This window comes from Phoenix dactylifera, chromosome 6, assembly GCF_051530095.1.
Source record: "Phoenix dactylifera cultivar Ajwa chromosome 6, Ajwa_hap1_PhDact_Kaust_v1.1, whole genome shotgun sequence".
Classification (NCBI taxonomy): Eukaryota; Viridiplantae; Streptophyta; class Magnoliopsida; order Arecales; family Arecaceae; genus Phoenix; species Phoenix dactylifera.
The window spans coordinates 31658060-31683373 of NC_143195.1; the positions used below are offsets into that span (position 1 = coordinate 31658060).

General features: G+C 36.3%; 2 protein-coding genes across 10 annotated transcripts; both read right to left on the reverse strand.

The window, feature by feature from the left end:
- Nucleotides 1-3183: 3183 nt before the first annotated feature.
- Nucleotides 3184-17111, reverse strand: ABCB28 (non-intrinsic ABC protein 8). Of its 3 annotated transcripts, XM_088723660.1 has the most exons (18): nt 16597-16736; nt 15050-15174; nt 14465-14652; nt 13843-13866; nt 12420-12521; nt 12011-12101; nt 9988-10088; nt 9752-9802; nt 7917-8045; nt 7512-7574; nt 7119-7398; nt 4839-4987; nt 4657-4746; nt 4339-4473; nt 4191-4247; nt 4068-4124; nt 3694-3968; nt 3184-3596 (listed from the first exon to the last, which is right to left on the reverse strand). In XM_088723660.1, the coding sequence occupies exons 2-17, from the start codon at nt 15057-15059 to the stop codon at nt 3732-3734; spliced, it is 1764 nt and encodes a 587-aa protein (XP_088579786.1). In that variant the 5' UTR covers nt 15060-15174; nt 16597-16736; the 3' UTR covers nt 3184-3596; nt 3694-3731. The 3 variants fall into 3 exon arrangements, with proteins under 3 accessions (XP_088579786.1, XP_008795363.4, XP_017699281.3); XM_008797141.6 differs by lacking the exon at nt 15050-15174 and having other exon boundaries at nt 3184-3583; nt 16597-17111; XM_017843792.5 differs by lacking the exon at nt 15050-15174 and having other exon boundaries at nt 16597-17110.
- Nucleotides 14569-25215, reverse strand: LOC103711126 (cell division control protein 2 homolog A-like). 7 transcript variants are annotated; one of them, XR_016395786.1, is made up of 10 exons: nt 25037-25210; nt 24660-24908; nt 24385-24569; nt 22483-22603; nt 21375-21548; nt 20782-20945; nt 20590-20677; nt 20287-20340; nt 19106-19268; nt 14569-14652 (listed from the first exon to the last, which is right to left on the reverse strand). XR_016395786.1 is itself a non-coding variant. In XM_088723662.1 (10 exons), exons 2-10 carry the CDS (start codon nt 24811-24813, stop codon nt 19179-19181), a joined length of 945 nt encoding a protein of 314 aa, XP_088579788.1. In that variant the 5' UTR covers nt 24814-24908; nt 25037-25210; the 3' UTR covers nt 18815-19178. The 7 variants fall into 7 exon arrangements, 4 of the variants coding, with proteins under 4 accessions (XP_088579788.1, XP_008795365.1, XP_017699277.3 ...); XR_015988085.1 differs by lacking the exon at nt 14569-14652 and adding an exon at nt 18815-19018 and having other exon boundaries at nt 24660-24715; nt 25037-25212; XR_001879682.4 differs by lacking the exon at nt 14569-14652 and adding an exon at nt 18815-19018.
- Nucleotides 25216-25314: the final 99 nt, after the last annotated feature.

The following is a 25314-nucleotide window of genomic DNA, read 5'->3' on the forward strand; positions in this document are numbered from 1 at the left end:
TTCTCATTTGTGCCAATTGTGGGATCTCTTCAGCCAACTTTGTGCCAACAAAACTATATAATGACGTTTTCACTTTGACTGCATACTCGTTACAATGAGCTTTGCCCATTGATTTAGATGCTGTCAAGACTAGTTTAGGCCAAACATGGCCATCATCACCATGTAAATAAACAGTTAATTTCGTGCAAGCTAGTCTGATAATTGTCGAATATAGGCATAAGAATGATCTTGTTTTGTCTCATTGTTAATTTCATTGCCGGGAAGGCGATGCACTATAGCAGATGCAACAATCAATTATTTTAGCATGGATCAACCTCCATACAAAGCTTCATATATTGCTTTTTCTTTTTCACCTTAGATCACATCGGGCTGGAGCTGAAATTGGATTGAATACGGATTGAATACTAGAATATCCATATCCATATTTATTTTGTTTGACGAATACATATACGGATACGAATGTTAGTCGGATGCAAAAATTTATTTCCATATTTATTTTAAACAGATATAGATACAAATTGAATATCAAAAGTATAGATATAAATCGGATAATTAAACTTTATGAGCACAAAATCAAAGATATTATTAAGTGAATGATAAATCATATTGCTAGTATGTTAGTGTGGTTATTTTTTTTTAAAAGTTAATGCGTGCTATATAAAATTAAATAGGATTACAAATAGAATTGGATATTCGCATACAAATTGGATAGTCGTTCATCCATATTTTTTTTGATAGATATAGATATTAGTTATATGCTCAAATTTTTAATTATATTCTAAAAAAAATTGATAGATATAGAGCAGTTCCTCAGTTCTGTTCATTCCATGAGACGTACGCAGAACGACTTTAAAGAATACATTCTTATAATGAATTAGCATCCATGACCAATGGTCAACCAAAATATCACAAGCTGAATCATCTCAATTGTGAGGGGTATCCATTACAATATTCTTTTGAGCGTATCTGTTCCAATATTTGGTAGAATGGAGTGTATCCACGTGTTGAGCATTTTATCTATGATTTAAACATCTTATTTTTACAATATTTTTTTACTAACTAATATAAGCCGGCACCATCGCTAATAACCTGTTTTGGAGGCATGAAGGGAGTTGAGCTTGCCAACCATCACTAATAGGAATTTATTATATACTTGACCCAAAGCAAAAAGATATTAGGTATGGTCAGGCATAACTCGATATAGCTAGATGGGAAATTTGTACGAACAATCTCTTTAAAAGCCATCATAAATGCGCGTTTTTGGTTTCTCAGCAGGCCTCACATGTCAACCATTTGCATGAGCATCTTAACCCCACAACGCGGAGACGCCGGAGAGAGAGAGAGAGAGAGAGAGAGAGAGAGAGAGAGAGAGAGTACCATGGCAGCAAAAAGGGTTAAATTAACCAATAATCTGACTCAGTGAGGATCTTTTAGATGGACTGAAAAAAAAATCTACGTGAAATTCCAAGGTTATATATTTTAGAATAAATTATATATTTTATAAAATTTATAATTATTACACTTACATCAAAAAATATGTAAAACCTACGTTAAAGTTGAATCTATTTACCTCGAAAAAGTTAAAATTGTCTTTGGCTAAATTAAAAAAAACTTTCTGAGATTAAAGATAAAATATAGTTACAATTAATAGTTTGAAAAACCTACGCTTATTTCTTTGAGGTTTATTTTTATCCAATAATTTCACCCATAACAAAATTTTAGCCAAATTATTAACTTAAATAGGACTTAAATGCTATATTAGAAAAAAAATTAGAAAATTACAAAGTAGCCTTAAGTGAAATAACGTCCACCCAAGAAGGAGAACAACCATGAGGCGTCATGGGTCTGGAGCTTGATTTTTATGAATCATCAGAAAATAACTATGCGCCAAGAAAAAAACATAATTCTATATATAGATATAAAAATCCTCATCCACAGCGACGGTGTTAAGAAATCATGTCTACGGTATTAGACAAATAGAACTTAGAATTAATAAATGATACACCAATATTTCTTATCTCTGTAATATGTTGGGCCGAAAAGCAAGAACAAAACCTGATAAAAAAGGAAGAATACTGGTTAGGAATTAAGGATGTTGTCGCCGGATGCTGGTTGGGAAGGAAGCTTGTTGTAGGTCGCTCGTTGGAAAGGAACACTCATGGTGGGGCGGCGAAGAGAGAAAAAAATTCTATATAGTGAATCTTAGAGGGAAGAAGACTCTTAAAGATGAAAGGCTTTGAAGAGATCGGAGTGTCGAAAAAGTAAAAGAGGAGTTTTATTTTCTCATAGAAGTAATTTTGGCTTTTTATAATAGGTAAATTGTTTAATTAACGCTGTCAATTTAATTGGGTGTAACTGGATGTTTTACAAAAGATTAGGTATAAATATAATAAACGTAAACCTTAGAGAGATTTTTGCAAGATTATTTTGATATTTTAAAAAATTTTCTAACGTAACACTCGAGTCCCATTAAAAGTTAACGGTTTGACTAATATTCTGTTAAATTATGAGCTCAAATATTGAATAAAAACAAACCTCAAGAGGATAAGTGTAAGTTTTTCATACTATTGGGTATAAATATAATTTACCCATTATCTTAGAGATTTTTTTGTAATTTACTCTATATTTTATTACCCAATCCAGACCAACTTAACCCATATACTAATTGGGCTCAAAATTGGTCAAACATGACCCAATTAGCCTAGCCCAACATGCTTGCCCAAAAGGTCTGTCTTTTAAAGGGATGTTTGGATGCCGAAGTTCGCTATCCTCAGATTAGAGGTTCCTGTGGATTTCTTCATCTGGCCCAGTTGGTGGCCTACAGTACATAAAATCAAAAGTACAAAAATGATGTTAAAGAAGCCTGCCTCTAGCCACACTTCACAACAGCAATATGCCCCCGATCAGGCAACTAGAATTCTCAGCCGGAATGTGTGAATACCACCAGCCAACATCTATTCAAACTCCATGGTAAGACCGCTCGGATGCTGCTCTGATGGCCTGATCCAAAAATTACGGCGGGGATCGTCAAAAACCTTGCCCTACTCAGGATTGTTACCAAGTCACATCTTTGAACCATTCTCACCACTAAACAACAGAAATATCCGCTAAAACAAAAGAAGAAATTTGTTGGCCCACTGCCAAGTAGCATTCGCTGAACTGAGACAACCATAGTCCGTCATAGAATTTTTAAGCTGGCAATCAGCCATGCTGAAAGAACACTGAGATGTATAATCTGTTTCATGATTTATCTATTGGATACAGTCTCCGTTGATGGATATAAAAAGCTGTACAATTCGAAAAGGAACAAAAAGTAAAAAAAAAAAAAAAAGCAAAGAATTTTGTATCTCAATTTCGTCGTGGATGGGATGAAGCAATCCAGCCAACATGATGGCAACTTTAGGCCTGTACCTCATTTTGCATGTGTTTTTTGATTTTGGCCTGTGGTCAAATCTCCAAAACCCTTTTGAATTAGCTGACAGAAATTGGTTGCCACAACAGTGGTATTTGAAGGTCAATATTGGACAAGAAATGTAGGTCATTGAGCATTTTCCATCATTGGAATCATACCACTCCTTTAGACCTACATTTGGTGTCTGCAAAAAGGATGAAGGTTAATCATGTGAATGACAAAACTCTATATAACTGAGAATCCATGAGAGAATCTACAAATATCCACTTCTAACATCATACCTATTTATATTTCCTGCAATAATGAAAAACTTGAATCCTCATTCGAATGCAAGCCTTTGAGTCCCAACAAGTGAGGCATATTGACCTTTCTGAGCCAACAACTCAAAGTGCGTCCCCAACTCGGTGATCTTCCCATCTGAACAAAGAGCGATTTGATGTGCATTTTGCACAGTGCTTAATCTATGGGCGATCACCAATGAGGTCCTTCCCTTCATCAAATGATCAAGAGCCTCCTGCACTAAGCGCTCGCTAGTTGCATCTAGAGCACTGGTGGCCTACAACAGAAACATATCAAGAATAGTTGAGGCAGAATACTGGGTCCTGATGATAGAGCTAGCAGCCATAAATGATCAGTTTACCATTGGAGGACCTACCTCATCGAGTATTAGAACCGGAGCATTCTTAAGAAGAGCTCGTGCAATAGCAATTCTCTGCAAAGTTAAACCATTAGTTGTGATAATTGACCATGTTCAGTATCATGTAGCTTGACATTATACCTGTCTCTGTCCACCACTTAGGAGGCTTCCACGTTCGCCAACTAGTGTGTCATAGCCCTAAATTAAATAAATAGTTCTGTAATACATATAAAGATGGAAGAAAATGGTGCTGAAGATTCCAAAATACATGAATCTGAAAACTACTGACCTGAGGAAGAGAGATTATGAATTCATGAGCATTGGCAGCTTTGGCTGCCTTTATTATGTCATCTTTGGAGACATCCTCATCTGGTAGCCCGTATGCAATATTTGCTCCCAGAGATACTGAGAAGAGGACCGGGTCCTGCACCAGAAATTTATTTACTTAAAAATAAGTCATGAAATAAAGGAATGGTGGAGCATTAAAAAGAACTGAATAGAAATGAAGAAGAGAATTGTTGGATCTCACAACCAGCATAATAAGCACTAAGCCAGATAATAAGCACAAAAATGTACTGCACTGAACCCTTGGTCATCCAAAAGGTACCTGATTCACTAAGGACACAACCTTAGCCCATTCTCTTTTATCAAATGTTCGAATATCTTCCCCTGCTATAGTTATGCGGCCTCTAGTTGGCTGCAAATACAGAATAACTCATCTCAATTCTCTCTGTTTTTCTGCATTGGACACAAAGATAACGGATAATTTTGAGTAAAATGACATCTTACCTCATAAAAGCGGGCAAGAAGTTGTACTACCGTACTTTTTCCAGCACCACTAGGTCCTACTAATGCAGTTATTTTTCCAGATTCAAGTTTCAGGTTGAGACCATTTAAGACCTCCACATCAGACCTTAAAGGATAAGAGAAGTACACATCTGTCAATAATAAAGAAAATGTAAGCTGAAAAGTTTAATGTAGACCATGTATGTATCTACTGGATAACCAAACAAAGCCATTGAGGAGTAGATGTTGACATCTGACCAGTGCTCAACGTAATTGAGAAAAATAATCAAATTGAACATAGGTGGACAAGATATTAAAACTTTGAAAGAAAATGCACCATCTCCCTTATAGTAAAAATAATGCAGGACTGCTGGTGCATGTATGAACTAAATTAGTAGAACAAAATCATGCAAGGTCAAGCTGTTGGTTGATCTCAGTTATTTCAAGTCACTGTAATCCTGGTAGAGTTAAATTTCTAAATAAATAATAAACTGCAGATTTATAAGGATCCACTTAAATCAAAATGAATAATTACCAAATTAGTTATGCCATATCTCCAATTATTTAACTCGAATTGAATAAAAAAATTTGCTCCAGATGTGACTTAAGTGATTAGCAGAAGTAGAACCTGTTAAATATTAATCCAAAGTAAAGCTTTTGAAGTTATTTCAACACAAAAGCATCGGTCACTATCATCAAACAAAACAGATATAAATCAGTGTAACCTGGACAAGCCATGTATTTTAGAACTTGTAAATTTTGACACCACCGAAATCCTAGAAGTGATGCAGCACATTAGCCTTCTAAAAGGATTGTCATAGTCACTTCATGTCAGCACAAGCATCCATACTTGGCACAGGTTTTTGGAGTAGAAAGTCAAAAATAAAGTCTGGAAATTTGTAAAAAGCAGAGCTTCTCTCCCTTCAATTTTTAATATAGTTTTTATTGTGTTTACCAACTATTAAGTTTACATGCAGCAATTAGAGTGTCTGTTCTGATGCTCATGATATTCAAGAGCTAGAATGATATAGCATAAATTTGCTGAGCATTAAAGAAACTCTAGAATAAGGCAAGCTCACGTATGCTAAGAAATTCTCTCTTTTAATGATCCTAGACTAGTTTTTATAACATAAATTTGTCGAGAATTGGTCCAGACCAATGCGGGAAGATATGCACCCACCCACCACCATGGCAAAAAGGGACACCCCTTTTCTCCACCCACCGCCATGGAATGCCTATGAATAGGGATGGATATGCAACTCCTTGTTTCCTTGGAATACATTCTCTTATCTTGGTGTGGTCTCTCTGCATTCCCATTGAAGAGAGGGCCGTCCATGGGTGATCAGCTAGGCTCTTCGAGGATTCAAAGGTTCTAATTCGAAGTTTGAGGTGTGTATCCTTTGTTTTTCCAGCTCATGTGAATAGAAAGCTTATACATTGTAATTTTTTCAGATTTTGAGTTCAACATCTCATAATTTAGAAGTTAGGATTGAAAGCATGGTATGTCGTACCCGTCCGAACCGGGCGGTATGGGTCGTATCGTACCGTACTGGTTTGATACCGATACCTGGTATGGGTGGCGTATTAACACTCGGTACGCAAAAAAAATCCGTACTATATATGGCAAAGTATGGGGTCCGGTACCAAAATGGAGAATCTTGCTTGAAAGTAATGTCAAATTAGTGTTAAATATCTTATAATACTAGCAGGCACCAATATGTGCACCGACTCATTTCAATCCTTGATTATATGAAGTGGCTTGTCGGATATATTGGTTGTAGATTGTGTCAAAAACTATGTCCATAACACTTGACATCTTATATCAATTGTGTATTCCTATAACATGTCTAAATTTTAGACATGACAAAGAAATACAAATTTTCTGAACTTGTAAACCTGAAAAACACGATCACAAATTCAAAGCTTTTAGTCCAATATCCAATAAACAGCGAACATAAAGAAAAGAAAAGAAAAGAAACTCAAAACTACCCTAAGAAATCTTATATCAAGAGTCAAAATAAAAAAGATGGCCCAGTGCATGAATCTCATGCCATTGCGGGGTTTGGGAAGGGTCAAATGTATGCAGCCTTACCTCCACATGCAAAGAGGTTGTTTCCGTGTTTTGAAACTGTGACCTCTAGGTCATAATCGAGCAACCTTACTGATGTGCTAAGGTTCACCCTCTATATTAAGAGACAACACACACACACACACACACACACACACACACACACACTTCAAAAAGAGAATCAGATGTTTCAGGATATAAACAATCTAATGTACCTTCAAGGCAAATGTCACCAGACCAAGCTAGACTACACCCATCGCTAGCTGATCTCAATGCTGACATGTAATGCATATTTAGAGCTTGATTTTTCGCAGAATAACCATCACTATAAAGTGATCCAACATTAACCTCTTCCAGTTCTTTCGATTGGATTTCTTTATCTAAACCATAAGCAAGTGACTCATCAATTTCTGTTGCAGACAGAATAGAATTAATCCGTTCTACAGCAGCAAAGGTCCCACGAAGATCACCAAGGGTATTCACACCCCCTTGAACCTGTAATGCTTGTTTGTAATAGAGCACAGATAGGCTATCCTAAAAGGACGATTGGAAATACTGGATGTATATCAACATATGGATGTTCAAAAAGCATAATAAAAGGTACTCACAGCAAAGGTTAATGTGAAGGTGTAACCAATGAATGAAGTCATGGTTCCAACAGACAGTTCACCCTGCAATGGAACACATGTGCCAGTCATGCTTGTAAAGGATGATATTAGAACCACAAAACCCTCGAGTCACTGATGGGTTCAAAGCAGTAAAAATGCATGTCAATAAAAAGAGACAAGGCAGGCTGGAAGGCCATCAGAAGTAGATGGTCAGCACATTTAAGAGTAGCAATCATCTGATATCTAGTCAAAAATTATAAAGGCATGAGAATTACATGCATTGTGTGAATACTGATCAGTGTTATTTCTGAAGAAGGTGGCAGATCAGACGCTTTGCTGTTCAAGAAGGCATGTGTATGGGGGTAAAATCATCAAGGAATATTATCAGGAGATGGAGGTCCTTACCGCTTTCACTTTGCTTCCTCCAAGACAATAAAGTGCCATCAGAGAAATGTAGACTACCACTCTAGTCAAGGATTCGTTTGCAGACTTCAATGTTCCAAGTTTTATGCCACTACGCTGGTAAGCAAGTACCTATCAAAGGTTAAAAGACATACAAACTCAGTAAAACAAGAAGGATTAATCCACTCTAAAGAAAGCAGCAGCATTTACTGTGTATATATGTGTTACATGTATACATATAAACATATATGTGCATGCATGCGTGCAAGCATGTTATTATGTGCATGTATATTTATATGTTCATGAAATCGTATGGCATGTATATCTAGAAGCCTTGATTTAACACTGAACAAATATCAGTATCAGCACAATGTTGGTACTAAAATTAAGGCAACACTTATTTGGTGGCAAAAAGTATTGTAGTTTTTTGTATTACCAAAGACTATAACCAACAAGCCTTGTATTATTTTTTTCCCAAAAATCATTAGGTGGAGCCGACCAATGTCCACAGGTTATACATTGGGACACAAGGCTAAAAATTGAACTTTAATCACACCTCCAAATTCCAAGTTTGTAAATATCAGATCTTTGGTTGATCAAAGAATCCAAGCATAGCTCTTTTAATTTCTTAATAAATATTCTTAACTTATCCAAAGTTTGCCTACCAATAAACCACTAAATATGTTCATTATGTATCAATGCAAAACCCAAAGAAATCACATTAAGCAATAAAATGTTTTTCCAAATTGCTGGCAAGCTTCACAATGGTTAGAGTTACCTGCTATTCTCACTCTTGAACAAACAAAATTTTTGTTCCAAAAGCTTTTAGTTGTTGCATTTTGTGCAATAAGTAGGGGTGGCAATCGGGTCGGATCAGACCATAAACGGGTCGGGTCACATGCAGGTCGGGTCTGAAAATCATAAACCTGAACCCGACCTGTTTATTAAACAGGTCAGAAATCACAACCTGAACCTGACCTGTTTATTAAACAGGTAATCCGACCCGACCTGTTTAACCTGTTTAATAAACAGGTAACCTGTTTACCCAACCCGACCCGACCTGTTTAACCTGTTTGCCTAACCTGACCCGTTTAACCTGTTTAACCTGCCCAACCCAACCTATTTAACCTGCCCAACCCGATCTATTTAGACCTGTTTAGATCCGTTTAACCTGTTTAGACCTGTTTAGACCCGTTTAACCTGTTTAAACCTGTTTAACCTGTTTAACCCGTTTAACCTGTTTAGACCTGTTTAGACCTGTTTAACAGTTAAACGGGTTAAACGGTTTAAACGGGTCAGACATCTAAAATCCGTATCCGACCCAATTAATAAACAGGTTAAACGGGTCGACCTGTTTACGACCCAAACTTGTTTAGGCCAAACCCAAATCTGTTTATAGCGGGTCGAACACGGGTCGGATTGGCGGGTCGGGTCATATTTTGCCACCCCTAGCAATAAGTAATAGTAGAAATTATGCTAGCCAAGTCAATTCCATGTTTCGAAGTTCAAAAATTCTTGAGTTGTATATAACAGCATAACCATATTTTTTCCTGGCAATTTAGCAATGTTTTTTTTATAACAGTAATGTTCTTCTCAATTTAATGGAGTTGAACCCCATCCTTTGTATAAAGTATAGCCAGACGGCGTGGGGATATTCATGTTTTTTTTTTGTAAAGAACAACGATTAGTTTTCTGCCTAGTCACTTCCTATTTAGAAAAAGAAAAGTTTTAACATTTTTTTTTATTGAAAAATCTTACTCCCATGCCAGCACTTCCAGTGGTTCAATGGCTTAGGTATCTACTATTCACTGAAAATGTAGCACCCTGAGAAAACTTACCAAATTATCAAAGAGAGACATTTGTCTCTTTTCACCACCAAAGGACCTAACCTGTAAGAGAAAAAGGAACATTAAGTTTTCAGTGAATAGACCTGCTGGATATATCACCAATAAGTTGGATAATTGAATAAGCAAATAAAGCATTTTTTAAGAGAAAAATATCTAACAAATTGAACAGATTATTATAACACCAACAATGAAAAGTAAAGAACAGTCAAAAGAATCTTGAGACTTACAGTACGAATGGCAGAAAATGTTTCAGTTGCACAGTCTGATATGCTTGCTTGGGACATTCCATGAGATTTAAAGATGGGAACAGTTGACCGCTTGAATATAGCTGAACATGTAGAATAATTTGTAAACTAAAAGGTTGAAACAAATAATATATTTTTCATTCATGTTATAAATATGGTGTCAAGACTACAAGTATGGTGTATGAAATATAAAGCTACAAATGGTGAAATATGAAAAATGTTCTATGCTCATTAAAACAATATCATCTAGAGTTTTTGAAGAAGATACGAAAAATTCATCCATGCTTCCTGGTTAAGAGAGAGGCTAATGTAAGCAATGAGGGAATTATTACTTATAACTAACCCTCTCTTAATTATTATGGGTCCTTCAGATTGTCCTAAATCAAACTACGAGGAAAAAATCCAATCAGAAGTTAAATGTTAGTCGTGAGTTCAAAATCATTTTGAGAGATGTACTAGGACAAAACCAATAAGCATTATTCCAACTATTAGGGGTTGGCTAATATGGATCCTTGTAGTCCCCACTTATCCATTAAGGGAAACATCAACGGAGACCAATATCACAATTTCTGTTTCAATTTTTTGAAGACCAGATGAGTTTCAATGGTTTCAGCTACAGTTTCTGAAATTTCAGTTGCAAATTATCAAAAAATATCAATGAAAGTTCAAAAAATAAGAAAGGAAAATAGATGCTTTAGAAAATAAGAAGCATATCATTTTGAGGTATATTACAAATCACTTCAGGGGTTCAGCATTCAAACAATCAAAATTTTTTTTTTTTAAAATAAAATGTAATCATAGTTACATTGTAGTATGTAATTGTGTTGTTTAATTCCAATTTTAAACATGCTAGTCTACATGTCTATGACATTTGGGTTTTAGGTGTCATGTCTACAAAACAAACAATTAATTTACATGTCTTTGTGATGCAATGGTGCAATGCTTCCAAATCATCTAAAAACTCGCAACATCCAGGCTAAATTTAGAGAAAATGCTTCATGACAATTAGAAAAAGAGAAAAAAGTGCATAGATAGCTTATCTATACAATAAATTTGTTCCTAAACTTTTGGTTTGGCAGAAATTAATCAGTTTCAATTGGTTCGAGTAAACATGGAAACTTCTGGTTTCAGTTTCGGCATTTCAGGCAAAACTTCAAACATGATTGTTGTAAATGTCCAAGCCACATTAATCAATTGTTTACTATTCTATCAACTTAACTACCACGCATCCATTAAAGCAACCAATTTAACACAAACATTCTAGATTTTCCCGATATCATGTTATCTGCATGGACCCTATTAATTGCCTAAGGGCCTTATGGTTGGAATGAAATCAATGAAAGTCACTTTGGTCCACTTTCGGGCATGTCTCTGCGAAAGTGAAAAATGAGAGTCATTTTTGCCCGTAGAAGACGGGTAAAATGACTTTAGACCACCTAGGTCCCAAAGTCAGTTGAAATTGGAGAGATTCAAAGAAAGAGGATCTGTCATTTCACCCCACTTTTTCCTCAATCTCGACTATGGTCACATTGTTAATAATAAATACTAATAAAAATATTATTTACTAATAACAAATAATATTAAATAATTAGTACTTAAATATTAAATATAATCTTATTTTATTTAATCATAGTTAATAATATTAATAATCTAATACTATTAAAATATAATCTAATACTATTATCAAAATATAATAATAAAATTCTACTCACACAATTTGTGCTCTCTTGAGACTTCATATATTCATTCAAAGAATGTACAATGCCAAAAACTAACAAGAAAGAAAGGCATGCTGTGAAAATAGATAAAACACTGAGCCCATCATGAAGTTGCATGACATTGTATGTTACATACATATAAGAAAGTACTACTAACTACATCAGGGACAGTAATTCCAGATTTGGATATTAATAATGATAGCAACAGTAGTCCATGTTCACCTGAAAGATTATAGATCGCGTACTAACGGTAAGTATTGATGCAGAATAACATGCAGACTTATTACCTACTAAAACAGCTACGGACACCATTAGCAGCCCCAGCACAGGAGCAAGTTGTGTTGATAGTGCAAAAAGTAAGCATACTGTACCAATAACCTGCAAGATATGGAGAATTCTAGAAATAGTTCATCCTCAAATTCGAAAGGTCAAAAAAGTCAGCAAAACAGAATACAAGACAGCATTGAGATCTAACAGGGAAAGAAAAAATAAGGAAGAGCTTCTATGGTGCAGAAGCTAATACAACAAGAAGTCAAAGAACTATTTAACAGCATAGTACAAGTTAATGATAGAAAAGAAAGCCAGATGGCCGAGTGTCATGAATCTCAGACTAAGAGAATCATAAGTAATAAACATGTATTGGTCAAATTGTTGGCTATACCAAGCTCACGTTGTCAATAGTGTAAAGGAGCTTGCCTCAGAGAGTGCCCTCAGTCCACGATCTCTTGATATATTTTCACTGACAACATCTTTTAGAGAACCCAAGTCAGATGTCAACAAACCAGTCAATTCACCAACCTGTTGAATATTAAGAGCATGTATGTAGCGTAAGCATGAAATCTTGCCGGCAAAGGAACATACCATAGGAGATGCAATACTAGACATTAGATCAGCAATGTTCGTAAACCATATCAAATAAAAACGGCGTGCTTTCCCCAACATCAAATACAGATGGATTACAAGTATAATATCATGTGCACAAGCAGAACTAAAATAAAAAATAATCTTATGCTGCCCTATATCAAGTGTCAGCACCAAGAACTGGACCATCCCAACACTATCAGCAAGGTAGCAGAAACCTTGTTCTTATCAATAGTTCTATAAAAATTGCCAAGAATCCAAAACTGAATGAAAATTTCACAAGTTGTCTCATCTCTCTACCAATTTTTGCATAATACTGCTAGCCTAGCGAACAACTTGAGGAAATCTTTATGGATAAATATTTAAATGAAGTTTCAATGCATATTGATCAATAAATATTGCAAGTTTCAAACTGAACATGTTTGAGGCGTTGGTCACATCTAGTCTTGTGGTGCAGACAATTAACTAGAAAAATGGATGCTTATATACAAAAAAATTACTCATGACATATTTTTGTACAGATGTATAATATAAGTTGTATCATGTATAATATAGCCAAATTTTCCAAAAAATCACCACTTGCAGATATTATAACTGGGTTTCCCACATGTCATTAGATACTACTAATAATTTGAGAGAGATGTCAAGGAAGACAACATATTGTACACTTACATAGAGATTGCTATTGGCATGTTTACAGCAATATAAAATTGCTAGAATACTAATATGTAGTAAGCCTTGTAACTTTGAAATGGTACTTGACTTGCATACCCTATGTTAAGGGTCTGCCAAACCCATACTTGTTTTGTCTCATATAGCAGATCCCCATTGTTTAGAATAAGGCATGTTGCCATGTTCATAATAAGTTTTACATGTTAACTAAGTAGCAAGACTTGAGAAAGTGCAAATTGAAATTCTGGAGGAAAGATATGGAAGGCAAGGGAGCTAACATCAGTTGAAGCATACAGTGTATAGAAAATGAAATTTCCATGAATATAATAAAGCCAATTGATTATAATATAATGAACCTTTCCAGATCATCTATGAAAGCAGCCAATGAGGCATTGCTTATCTCTACACAATTCGTTTTTGAATAATGAAAAATCTTTCATATTGTATACTTCAGAGAATTAGTACAGACTATGATGAAGTGTATATAGCCATATTTTCACTTATATAAAGCTTAGTTTACTATGAATATTACTGTGCAATGCTGCCAGAAAAACAAAAATAAGAAAACTAAAGCTAATGAAATTACCTTATGGCGGTCAAAAAATTCCACCTGCAAAAACAAAAAATGGCAGTCAACTTAAGAAAAATTATCTAATTAATTCACAGAGAAACATAAATAAAGAATAGAAACTAAAGAAGTAATCAAAGACATGAAGTATATAGAATTAACAAGACAGTGAATACCATAGCATAACGTTGTTTGACCTCATCCAAGAACCATCTAACTTTTGATCACTTTGTTCTCTTTTTTTCCCAAAAAAATGCCTTAACCAAAAATAACTTCTCCCTAAGTATAGCATTATTATCCTTGAAACTTTGTATTGTCAACTAAATCCATAAAAAATGACAGTTACAGAACAGTAAACTCCTTCAGAATCAACTTCAAATGGGCTCCAAGCCTAAGAGTCTTGAAATTTCTGAACTCCTTAAAATCCAATGGAAAAGTCTAAGTGCTTGTATTTCATATACCATCTCAAACTTCATATAAGCTACATCTTCATCATCGGATTATCATATGTTCTCTCACTCTGCCATTTCTATTCCTCGAACTTACATTAACACTCCCTCCAGCTTGTTAGAAGGAACCGATGAATATTATTAGCTGGTTGCAATTATAATATAATAGGATTAGTTAAAGGAAATTGTACCTTTTGGATTAATATCCTCCTAAAAATCTGGCCTCTGAGGCTTGCCATCACCTTCTCCCATATAATGGTCATGTTAATAACAAATATAACAGTAAAAATTGGCTCCAGGGTATACAAGACAGCAATTTTGGAGAGAAGTTTCCACAATGGTTCAGAACCTCTTCCTATGAGTATCTCGAAAAATTTCCCTGTTGCAATTTGCAGTATGTGACAGATTAATAATTATGTGATCTTGATAATTATGCCAACAACATGATAAACAATTACAAGTTTTCAAATTCATCTAAAAAAAGAGAAAAATATAAGAGTTGTTCAGTTGAAAATGTTCGGCCACGAAGATTAACCCACGTTAAAAAAAAACTCTGATCAGAAAGAATTAGATAATTTTTAGAGAAAATTCATAGTATCATAAAGAAAATTTTGAGTTTCCTACAAATCTTACAAATGAACGTTCACTGATTTCTACACTCTACCATACGCGCATAAGTTGTGGGTGAAATGTACTTATTATATAGTAAATAATTGGATAAACTAGATAATATGTTGGCAGACAAATGACAGAGAATAAAAGAGAAGGGAAAGGACCTGCTACCATGGAAATCTATCTCATGCCTGGATAAATTTTAGAAAATCTTGTTAAGAATCCAAAAATTCATACAATATTCTTATTTTCTGCCTGGAATGGCAATGCAAGAGTGGAGTAAAAGCACCTGGGATAAAGTAAATATGCAATATTAGTCATTTATGAAATGAAGTTTATGGAAAATAGACTTCACAGGAAGTATGACAGAAAGTAGCTTGTAGGACAAGGGAAATGTATTTGAATAAATTATAAAAGAGAACAAACTCAAGCTCCTCAAAAATCTTGACAGAGACTCAGAGAATGGATATAATTTCTTGAATGTTAATGGAAACTCGCATGGAGTAATATCAGAACATTTTATCCAACCAGACTTGATTTGAACAAGGTCAGTTCATACAATTTGTCAGCATTTAAATGAGGCAATATGACTCACCATGTTGACATGATGCTGCTGAAAGTGAAGAAAGATGTCGAACTACCCAAAGCACTTGCTCTCAACTCCTATAAGTGGGGGTATGGACTGTATCTAGGAGCCTGGAAGAAAATTCAAACCAAAAGATGATTGGTTTCAATTTTGGCACTTTTGGCCATTATTGATTCCCGGGATTGTTCAAAGAATTGTCAATGAGGATGCGGCAACAAATAATGGTGGTCATAGTAAATGCATGAAGCATTTATAGAGATACTAGGATGATGAGCTTAAGATTTAATGCTGAAACCAGAGGAACAGATGTTTCAGGTGATGCAACAGCCCATCAGGGACTAGAGACATATAAAAATATCCAAAATTATTTAGGTCAAAGGACATATTCTAGGAGGATGTCACCATACTAAGGGTGAATGAATATAAACCCAAAGCACAAAATTTAATTTAAAATCTACAATCCGTGTACAAAATTGTTTAAAGAATAAAAGCACCAAACAATATAGATATGCAGAACATAATAAATATGTAGTTGCTACAGTGTATTTATGGATTTTCTCTAACAACATATGGCTTAAAATAGAAGTTTGCAGCATCAAGCATCAATGAAGTAAAAAGGTAACAAAGAATCCTTAGTTTATGTTAGATAGAAATGGTGATATAGACCGAACATTAAAAAATTTCAGTTATCAAAATCACCATGCCAGTAACATATGGTAATATTTTGAACAAAACACATCTAGAGACATGGAAAGAAAGAATGGTTACTTATAATACCATGGGCAACAATAGATCGATTGTAAGGTAGCTTACTGTATAATGCCGTGGTTATATGCATGACTAAGGCTTTCCAAAGAATCCAAACACAAGAATTGTGAGGGCAAACATGGAAGATTGAAAGAGGCAGCAGATCTAACTCAAATGAAAGAAATCATGAAAAAGAGCATCTGTAGATACAGCTTTTAAATAGGTACAGATGACTCGACGATGTGATCGCGCCTGATCTATGAAAACAATGTTCCGATGTTTAGGCCAAAGCCTAATGGATATTTCCTGGTTGATGCCATGAACAAGAAAACTAGCACTTTATCACAAGAATTTCTTGAAGAAAAATAGACTCCTTACCAGAAAAGAGAGGCATCGAGAGGGTGCAGGAAGTGCACCCAACGAGAGAAGCCAGCGAAATAGCCATCCTTAGCTTGTGACGCAAGAGGAGAGACCAGATGCCGCCCCAACTAATGGCGGCGGCCGGGGAGGACACCGGGGGAGCGGGCGCCTCGGGACTCGCGCCCCTGTCGATGGCGTCGGGATCGGAGGCCGGGGCGGAGACATAGGCCGCCCGGGGGCCGCCACCGCCGCGCCGCTGCCCTCCGAGGAGATACGGACGGAGAGGCCTCCGAGAAGGAGGGAGGATCAGGGGCGGGGTTCGGCGAGCGAAGCAGTGGGAGGACGAGAAGGCGGAAGGCCTGGGTTTCGGGAATCGGGAGGACGGAAGGGGGGAAGCGAGAAAAGATGGGAGAGGGAGAAGGGTGGAGGTAGCCATGGGATTGGAGTCCCCACAAGATCTCCCACGCTGCCGCGCCCTTCCTTCTGAGGGGTTCGGGGTTTTCTTGGACCCTTCGATGGCAACGGTCAAATGTTATCCACGCCGGGGTATATGGGAACCCTACGCTCGGCACACCGGTATGGGTCCGATAAAATTGAACTTGCTCTAAAGCCTTAACCCGATTGGGCTTGATAAATGGCAAGCTCTAGTCCAGTCCATTTGGAAAAATTTCTTCCTCCCGTTTGTTGTCGTTTGGTCCCGAAATCTTGGAACCTAAGCAGATGTTGAATTTCTGAAACCAAGTTGATCTGATTCAAGGGTTGGACTGACCTGAACCGACAAGCACTTCCACGGACTCGACCCAACCCAATCCAATTATATGATATTTAAGACTCGGCATAACTAGAAGGAGACATTCATTCTTGATGAAGAAGAAATAGTGATTTTGTCAGGTCATCAAGAAGGTCTAATTCTAGTGACATCAAGTCTTAAATAGGATTAGAAAACTGTCGCCAATCTTAGGACATCAAGAAGGTCTAATTCGAGGAACCCAGTACAAGAAGCAGCCATATTAGGGAAAAGTCGGACAGGGTGCTGCCAAGAGTCAGCCCGGCAGTATATCTGTTGTCTGAGTACTTCAACCACTTGTGTTTGCGCAGTAGGTAAAGTGATGCATCTCAAAATGTTGCAAAAGAAGGGGAGGTAAATAAACAAAAGCTTCGGTCGTTAAACTAAGAGATGAGAGATGCAAACGAGGAACAAGGATCTGCCTTGATCCGGGGAAAACGGGGGAACTTTTCTATATTTTCGATCAAATGTAATAAATAATGATTATGAGAGAGCAATCCATCAAAAGTTAAATCCTATTTGTGGGCAATCTGCACGAAGAAGATAAAAAGAATCCGTAAAAATTTATTTTTCCTCTTCACTGGATTTAGATTGGAAGGATATTGGGTTAATATGGACCCTGCCTAAAAGCCAAAGAGGCTCTAAGGCATTCTAAACACCACTGGTAGCCAGTCACTCGAGTACTATCCTGTAGGCTGGAAATGAAAATTTGCCCTGGGCACTCCAAGATATTTTGTTTTTTGATTTTATTGGGTGCATCCGTACTCGTCTGATATGATCCACCCATCTTAGCAAAAAAAAAAAGAAAAAAAAAATGCTAGTTCCTTGTTTCTTTTTTTTAAATGATTCCAAGTATATATTCGTGGTGATAGTAACGGTCCGATACTCGTGGAAATACTCCCAAGACTCGAATCAGTAGCTCGGTATCTCCCCCAAGCTGGGCTACTGCACAGATCATAAAAGAGTGATCATTTAAAAAATTATAAATCAGGCGGTCCCAAAATAAACAATTTCAAAGACACTAATATTTTAATTTCATCTCTGGTTTAGGCTGCGTTTCGAGGTCTCCAGTCATAAAATCATTACTTTTCCCCACTAAATTCGAAACTTTGGGGTTACGAAAATTGATACTATGTGTTTTATTGTTACAAGGGAAGGTCTCAATTTTATTTTTTTTAAAAAAAAAACATGCTAATAACAAGAGAAAATTATGAATTTGCATAATTTTACTCAAAGTATAAGTTTTAGGCTATTTATGAGTTTGTTTGCATAACACACCCAGTATTAAGAATACTTGGGATGAAGCAAGTTCAGAATCCTCCTTAATAAACCTTCCCAGCAAAGGCCAATGCTAAGAAAGAAAACTGAACAAGTTCACTCAGTTTTCCTGTAACTCAGTCAATAATCCAAATAACTTCTGGTTTCCTGCAACTTGATCAACAACTGATATGACTAACACGTTCATCACTAGAGTGGAAATATAAAGTTTTCTTGTTTGGCAGCAATAGGAATCGGGCAGGGAGTTTTCAAGTGCCTTGATCCTTCAAATGTGTTTTATCGTGATTTCAGCATGAAAGCCAGAAATCTACATAGCAAATGACATTCTGTATATCCTCAAACACAGGAAGAAAAGAGGAGATGCTTTCATGCTATCTGAGTACAGGAAAACCCAAGCATCAGCTCTCCATAAAGTCCAGGAAGCAAGATAAAGAAATGAAAACAAAGGAATTACAAACCAACCTCACAGAAACACAAGGATAAAGCTGCAAAACATCTGACATACTTGCTGATATAATGTACGGAAAAGAGTGAGTCATGGTACCAATCCAAGATCCTTGAAGTACTCATGCTGCAGAGCTTTCCGAGCTGTGATTCTTTTACTTGGTTCCAAGTGAAGCATTTTCTGACAACCATGAGTATCAATCAAATAATTAGAAACACAGCATTTTCATACAGCATTCGACCTATTATTAACAGAGTATTTCTTTAAATAAAGAGAAAAATGCGTATGACCCCAGACATCCCATTCTGAAGTTCAATAGCAGGGTTCCCAAAGTCGTACCGTAAGATAGATTACCAACCTAACATGTCGGTTTTGTAGGTGACCAGCAATGCACATACAAGGAGCAAAAAAAAATGATTGTGATCACAAAATTAAGAAATTCTTTTTTTTGTTAGAACATAATTACACCTGCATTTTCGTTTCACACACCTAGATTGTCTCAAATAAAAAGAGAAGAGAAAGCGCAATCAAGGTTGGTACATTTGCTCAAGAGATAAATTGACATAAGTGTCTTTAAAATGGTGTATGACAGACATCCAACTGGACATCCAATCTGAGTTTGCCTTATAATATAGAAGAGGTACGTTAATAGAGAAGGTCAAACAGTTTTCAGCCCATAAGATTTTTGCTCTTAGCATGCACAAATGTACAATGCATGCGAGGGTAAGATGGATAGTTGTGATCTCAAGATTACAATCTTATCAAATGAATGCTAGATGTAAAGGAACTCCTGTTTTTGGTTGCCAAACTTGTTTCTCTCTTAAGAGAGAAGAGATATCTAAGCTGAGCTAGAGTGCATTCATTAAAAGGAAGATAGTTACAGACATGCCCTCACATAGTTCGGAGACTGTCAGAATCCAGTCAGGAGTTTTATATTACAGTGAAGATAGTGGTGGACTCTTCAAAAATCTTGATTGATTGGTTCCATTGAAAGTTACCACCTTTCAATATTGAAGTAGATGACCCCATTTCAAATGCCATGAATTCTCTGATGCAACCCTATTTTTAGCATCTGAGAAACTAACTTGTATTTAAAGCAGGCAACTATCAAGTGACAAAAACAACTTCAGCTTGCGTTTATATTTCAGTTAAGGTATCTTGAAATATTATCATGTCATTTATAAAAAGCATGACTTACAGAGAGAAGATCAATTCCAGACGGTTCAAGATTTGGGACTATTGTTTCCAGATCCTGAAAAGCATGCAAAGCAGATGTGGATAAAAATTTAGAACATCAATCCAATCAATTATGTAAGTTACTGATGTTATGGTATTTGACCATAGCACATGATGCCCCAGGCCCCAAGGTCACCACAAGGTAGAACAAACATGTATGTATGGTTTCTAGAAACTAGACATGTATCTTTTATGATTCCATAATGCTCATTGGAAGATGAAATCTTAGTCAACATAGGAAAGCAAACACACTATTCTTTCATACCTTCGGAGGCCACTTGGGGAAGGCAGACTTGAAGTCAGCTAAGGAAGTGACCCCTGGCCAAGTTTCCTCATTTGGGGTACCAAGTACTCTAAAAAAATATAATACAACCAAAATAACAAAAATCAGTCTGATAGGTATCAGACCAGGGGTACATAAAAAGTGCAAATTAAGCATGAATTTACTAAAAAAAACCTGAATATCTTAAACAATTCATCAATCTCAGAATCTCCTGGGAATAATGGCCTCTGATTCACCATTTCAGCAAAAATACAGCCAACCGACCACACATCAACAGGTGCGGAGTAATGCCGGGATCCAAGTAGGATTTCTGGTGCTCTGTACCAGAGCGTCACTACCTGAAAAGAGCTCTCAAAGAAGATGAGTAAGAATCTTATACCAGAAAAAAACATATGAATTTCAGAATACTAGAAATCTCCATGAAACATGACCAAACAGTCCTATATATGTGTGCGCATGCATGCGCACAAATGCATTTGTAAGGAGAAAAAAGTCAGACTCCTCAATGCACCTTTAAAAAATAAGAATCTACAACAGGAAAGGCAAAGTACATGTAAAAAGCATTTCCAGCAATGCTAACAATATATATTAATTCTGATGTAATCAAATACTTCTCAGAAAAGAGATTTTCAAGAAGATGGCCTGTGCAAATATGATTCACTCATTTGTGCTAGAAACCAAGCATACGCTATTTACCTATCCGATCTAATTAACAAGAAGTCCAAACTATAGGAAATGGCAAAAATATTAGCAATGGGTAGAGGCACCTCATGAGTAAATGTCCGGACAGGAATGCCGAAAGCCCTGGCTAGTCCAAAGTCTGCAAGCTTCAAAGCATTTGTACGGCGATCTATCAACAAATTCTGCGGTTTCAGATCCCGGTGAAGAACCCTATGAGTATGACAGTAGGCAATGCCACAGAGTATCTGATAGAGATATTTCTGCAAAAGACAATAACAAAATGAATGAGATAAAATGGCCAAGATATGTTCTACTACTAGTCCAAAATGCACTCTTTATCATTATTATCCTGCAAAGAGCCAAATGAGAACAGCAATATGTAATGTCACAATATCTGAATGCTGAAGAGATGTCTGCAAAAGAGAGAGCAAGAGATAAGCTAAAAGATATATCTGAAGCATAGTGTACTATTTATTATTAATCTCGATCAGGTTTTATTTATTTCATGAACATACATTGCCACTACCAACAACATTAATCCACTCTTATGCTAGGAAACCTTCAAAGATCTGTGGCACATGTATGTTCATGACAGATTACATGCAACACACCAAATCAAACGTCGAGTCCAAAATGATTTTTAGCTGTGAATTTTCCAGGTGAAAATAAAGCACAAAATGTCTCATGAATTCAACATAGATTCACAATAATGCAAAGCTCATAACTGACAGACCATTGTTGACTAAATAATATCCAATTACAATTTTATCAAGAGAACTAGTTTGGTGAGAAATTCTAGAACTAGGACAAAAAACATTGTTAAATTCTGATACACTCCAGAAACCTGATGAAGCCACAAGGTGATCAAATATAGAGCAAGATTAAATCTTCTACCATGCTACCTCAAACTTAATGAAGAAGAATAAAATCTTTCACAATGTTAAAGAAACAAATACAACTACAAATGCTGACTCATAGTAGTCTAACTGTCTACCATGCAATCCCTGCTCGGAGAGCTTTTGGAAAAACAGAAATAAATATTTGTACAAAACTCATATTCTTATACATCACTAGACAGGAGAAGCTTTCAAGAAAGTGTATAAAACCATTAGATAACCACTAAACAGTCACACGATGATGTCTGTAAAACAGGTCAATCCAACATGTATATTTATAAGAGGAAAAGGATCTCACTTTAACTAGACGAGGATCTTTAGCAAACTCTGGACAGGAATCCATGTGTTTCTTCAAGTCCAAGTCCAGATATTCAAAAACTAAGTAAATCCGTTTCTCACTGTGAACTACATCTTGCAACCTGTTTTACAGGAACCATTTAAAGTGTAACTAAATATGTGAAAATAAGAATGCAGAAGGCAAGACCGTATAATGAAGCTTGAATATTCAGAATTTGAAATGATAGCGAGGATTCTGATGAACTGAAGCTTTTGAACAGTGACATAATACCCAAAAGTTTCCTGTAGCTTATGGGTTGCAAGAACAGGCAACACAAATACAAACAAATTTTTTCTGTATTGTTTTGTACTCGCTCAGGGATTATTTCATGTTTCTACTTATTTTCAGAGGATTTTATGAAATCCATTAAATTTGATAAAAATATGGCTTCAGGCCAGGCCTAAATGGAGCCATGTTTTTTAATAAAAAGACTCATAATTATGTTTGCATATGAATATTTGAGACACCAACAGATCACTAAAATCCTCCTATTGTTGAGCTTAGCGAACTTTCGTACACATCTATGGTATCTCTAAGGACATCTTCCCATCAAGGAAGCCGGGAAAAATATCACAGACATCTCTTCCTTTGATAGAAAATAATTTACACCAGAGTAATGTTTCAATTTAGGAGAAGGGGAAAAAAAACTTCTCCCAGAAACATGCATGTTCTGTAACCTAAAAAGAAAATTTTAATTTAAGATAAAAAAAAGCATATACTGCCAATTGTAGATAGAAAGCCTATAGCTATCAAGCTGTATCAACAAGCTAAAATGTTTAGATAAAGTTCCAACTCATTAAAAAATACAACTAACAATGGGCTTTACACCCATATAAATCACATGCTCCTCAAAAGATTCTATTGAAAGATTCTTGATCACAATGTCTGCAAGATTATAAGCCAAGAGAACAATTGAGACACGAATATGCCTTTTTCTGGACCTTCTGATAAATATATTGATACTCAAGTACAATATGCTTGGTTGCCAAACGGCACCTTGCTTCATTAGTAAGAGATATAAGTACATTATCATCATAGAGTAACTAAATCCATACATATTAACACCAACAAAAGTACTAAGGATAAAATAGAAATATTTCAAATGCAATGTGTTCCTAGCAAGCTTACAAATTGCAATATTTTCTGCCTTTCTAACTTATTGGGTTCGAAAAGTTTGTAATGGCCCACCATCCATTACAAATATATATATGCTCCGATGTTGATTCAAGGTATTCTCACATTCATTAAAGTCAAGGAATTCAACATCCAGATTGTCAAATCTGCTAAATAAAAAATAAGACCTTCGACCTTTAACTCCCTTCAAGTATCAAATATCCTTTGATTACCTTTTTTATGTGCCATCCTAGGTTTACTTTGGTATTTACCAAGCAGATCCTTAGCAAATGCTAAATCCAAACAGATAGAAGTCATTGCATACATAACCCAGCCATTGTAAAGGCTTGCAAAAGCAAATGCCAAAAATTTAACTTATTACCTTTTACAATAAATGACTCATTTGGATGGCTATTTTCCTTTCCATATTTTTCGAACTTTTTATTCAATATACGTGCTTCTTAAAAGAAGACTAGATCACCAAAGCTCTCTGTTTCTGAACCTTTAGGTATCCAATGCATTCGAATAATTGGCAAGACTTATCATTTCAAAAACATGAGAAGGACATTATATATGTACTTATCTATGTGCATATTGATCCAGCTCTGCACACCTCACAAAAAAAAAAAAAATGTCTTCGTCGCTATAATGTCTCTTATACTGGAAGTATAATTTCCGCAAAAGAAGGCAACGAGAAACAAAATCAAATTAGATGCATGAATGCAAATCAAAATGGCGGCAGAGCACTACCTGACTATGTTGCTGTGCTGCATTTCCTTCAAGAGCGAGATCTCTCTTATGGCTGTGCTGGGAACTCCCTCATCTTGTTGCTCCAGGCGAATCTTTTTCAGAGCTATCGTCTCATTGGTGAGACGGTCTCGAGCCTTGTACACCACTCCGTAGGTCCCTTCCCCAATCTTCTCCACCTTCTCGTACTGAGACCAAAATCCCTCATATTATCACTGAAAACATCACATACTAGTAGGAGAAGAGCTGTAGAAGCAAGAAAGCACATCACTGCTAACCTGGTCCATGCAATCCCAACAAAATCTATGGCTCACGAACACAAGAAATCCAAAACCTAGCATTCCATAAAGAAGAAGAAATGAAGAACGCGAGAAAAGAGCAAACTCGATCCAACCAGAAGAAGCAATTCGAGAGCACACATGCTGCACGCATTCAAAATATATATATGGATCATGATCATGGAAATGGATGCCGTTTAACCCGAAACCAGTTCCCATCGGCGCAGCCTAAGCATTCGAATTAAAACCCTAGAGAAACCGATCAAATCAACTTCAATCATGTAATCCAGCGGGTTACTTTCCACCAGTATTCTTATCCAATAAAAATCATAAACAAAAAAAAAATAATCGGAAAAGAGGTGTAGAGAGCTCAGTACCGAGCTACGACGGAGGATCGGATCCCCGAGACCGAACGGAGTTGGGCGCGGAAACGGAGAAGACAAGAGGAGATGGGATCGAGATTAAGAAACAATAAGGGGAGAAGATGGAGGAATGAGTCGCGTGATTTTGTTTTATTTTTCTTTGGGCGTCGGAAAGAAACGAGTGTGCGTGGGATAACTGACGAGGACGCGCGAGAAATATATATACCGCTTCGCCCCTCTTTCTATGCTAATGAGTAGTCTCGTCGCTGTCAAATGGAGTACTGTTTCTCTCC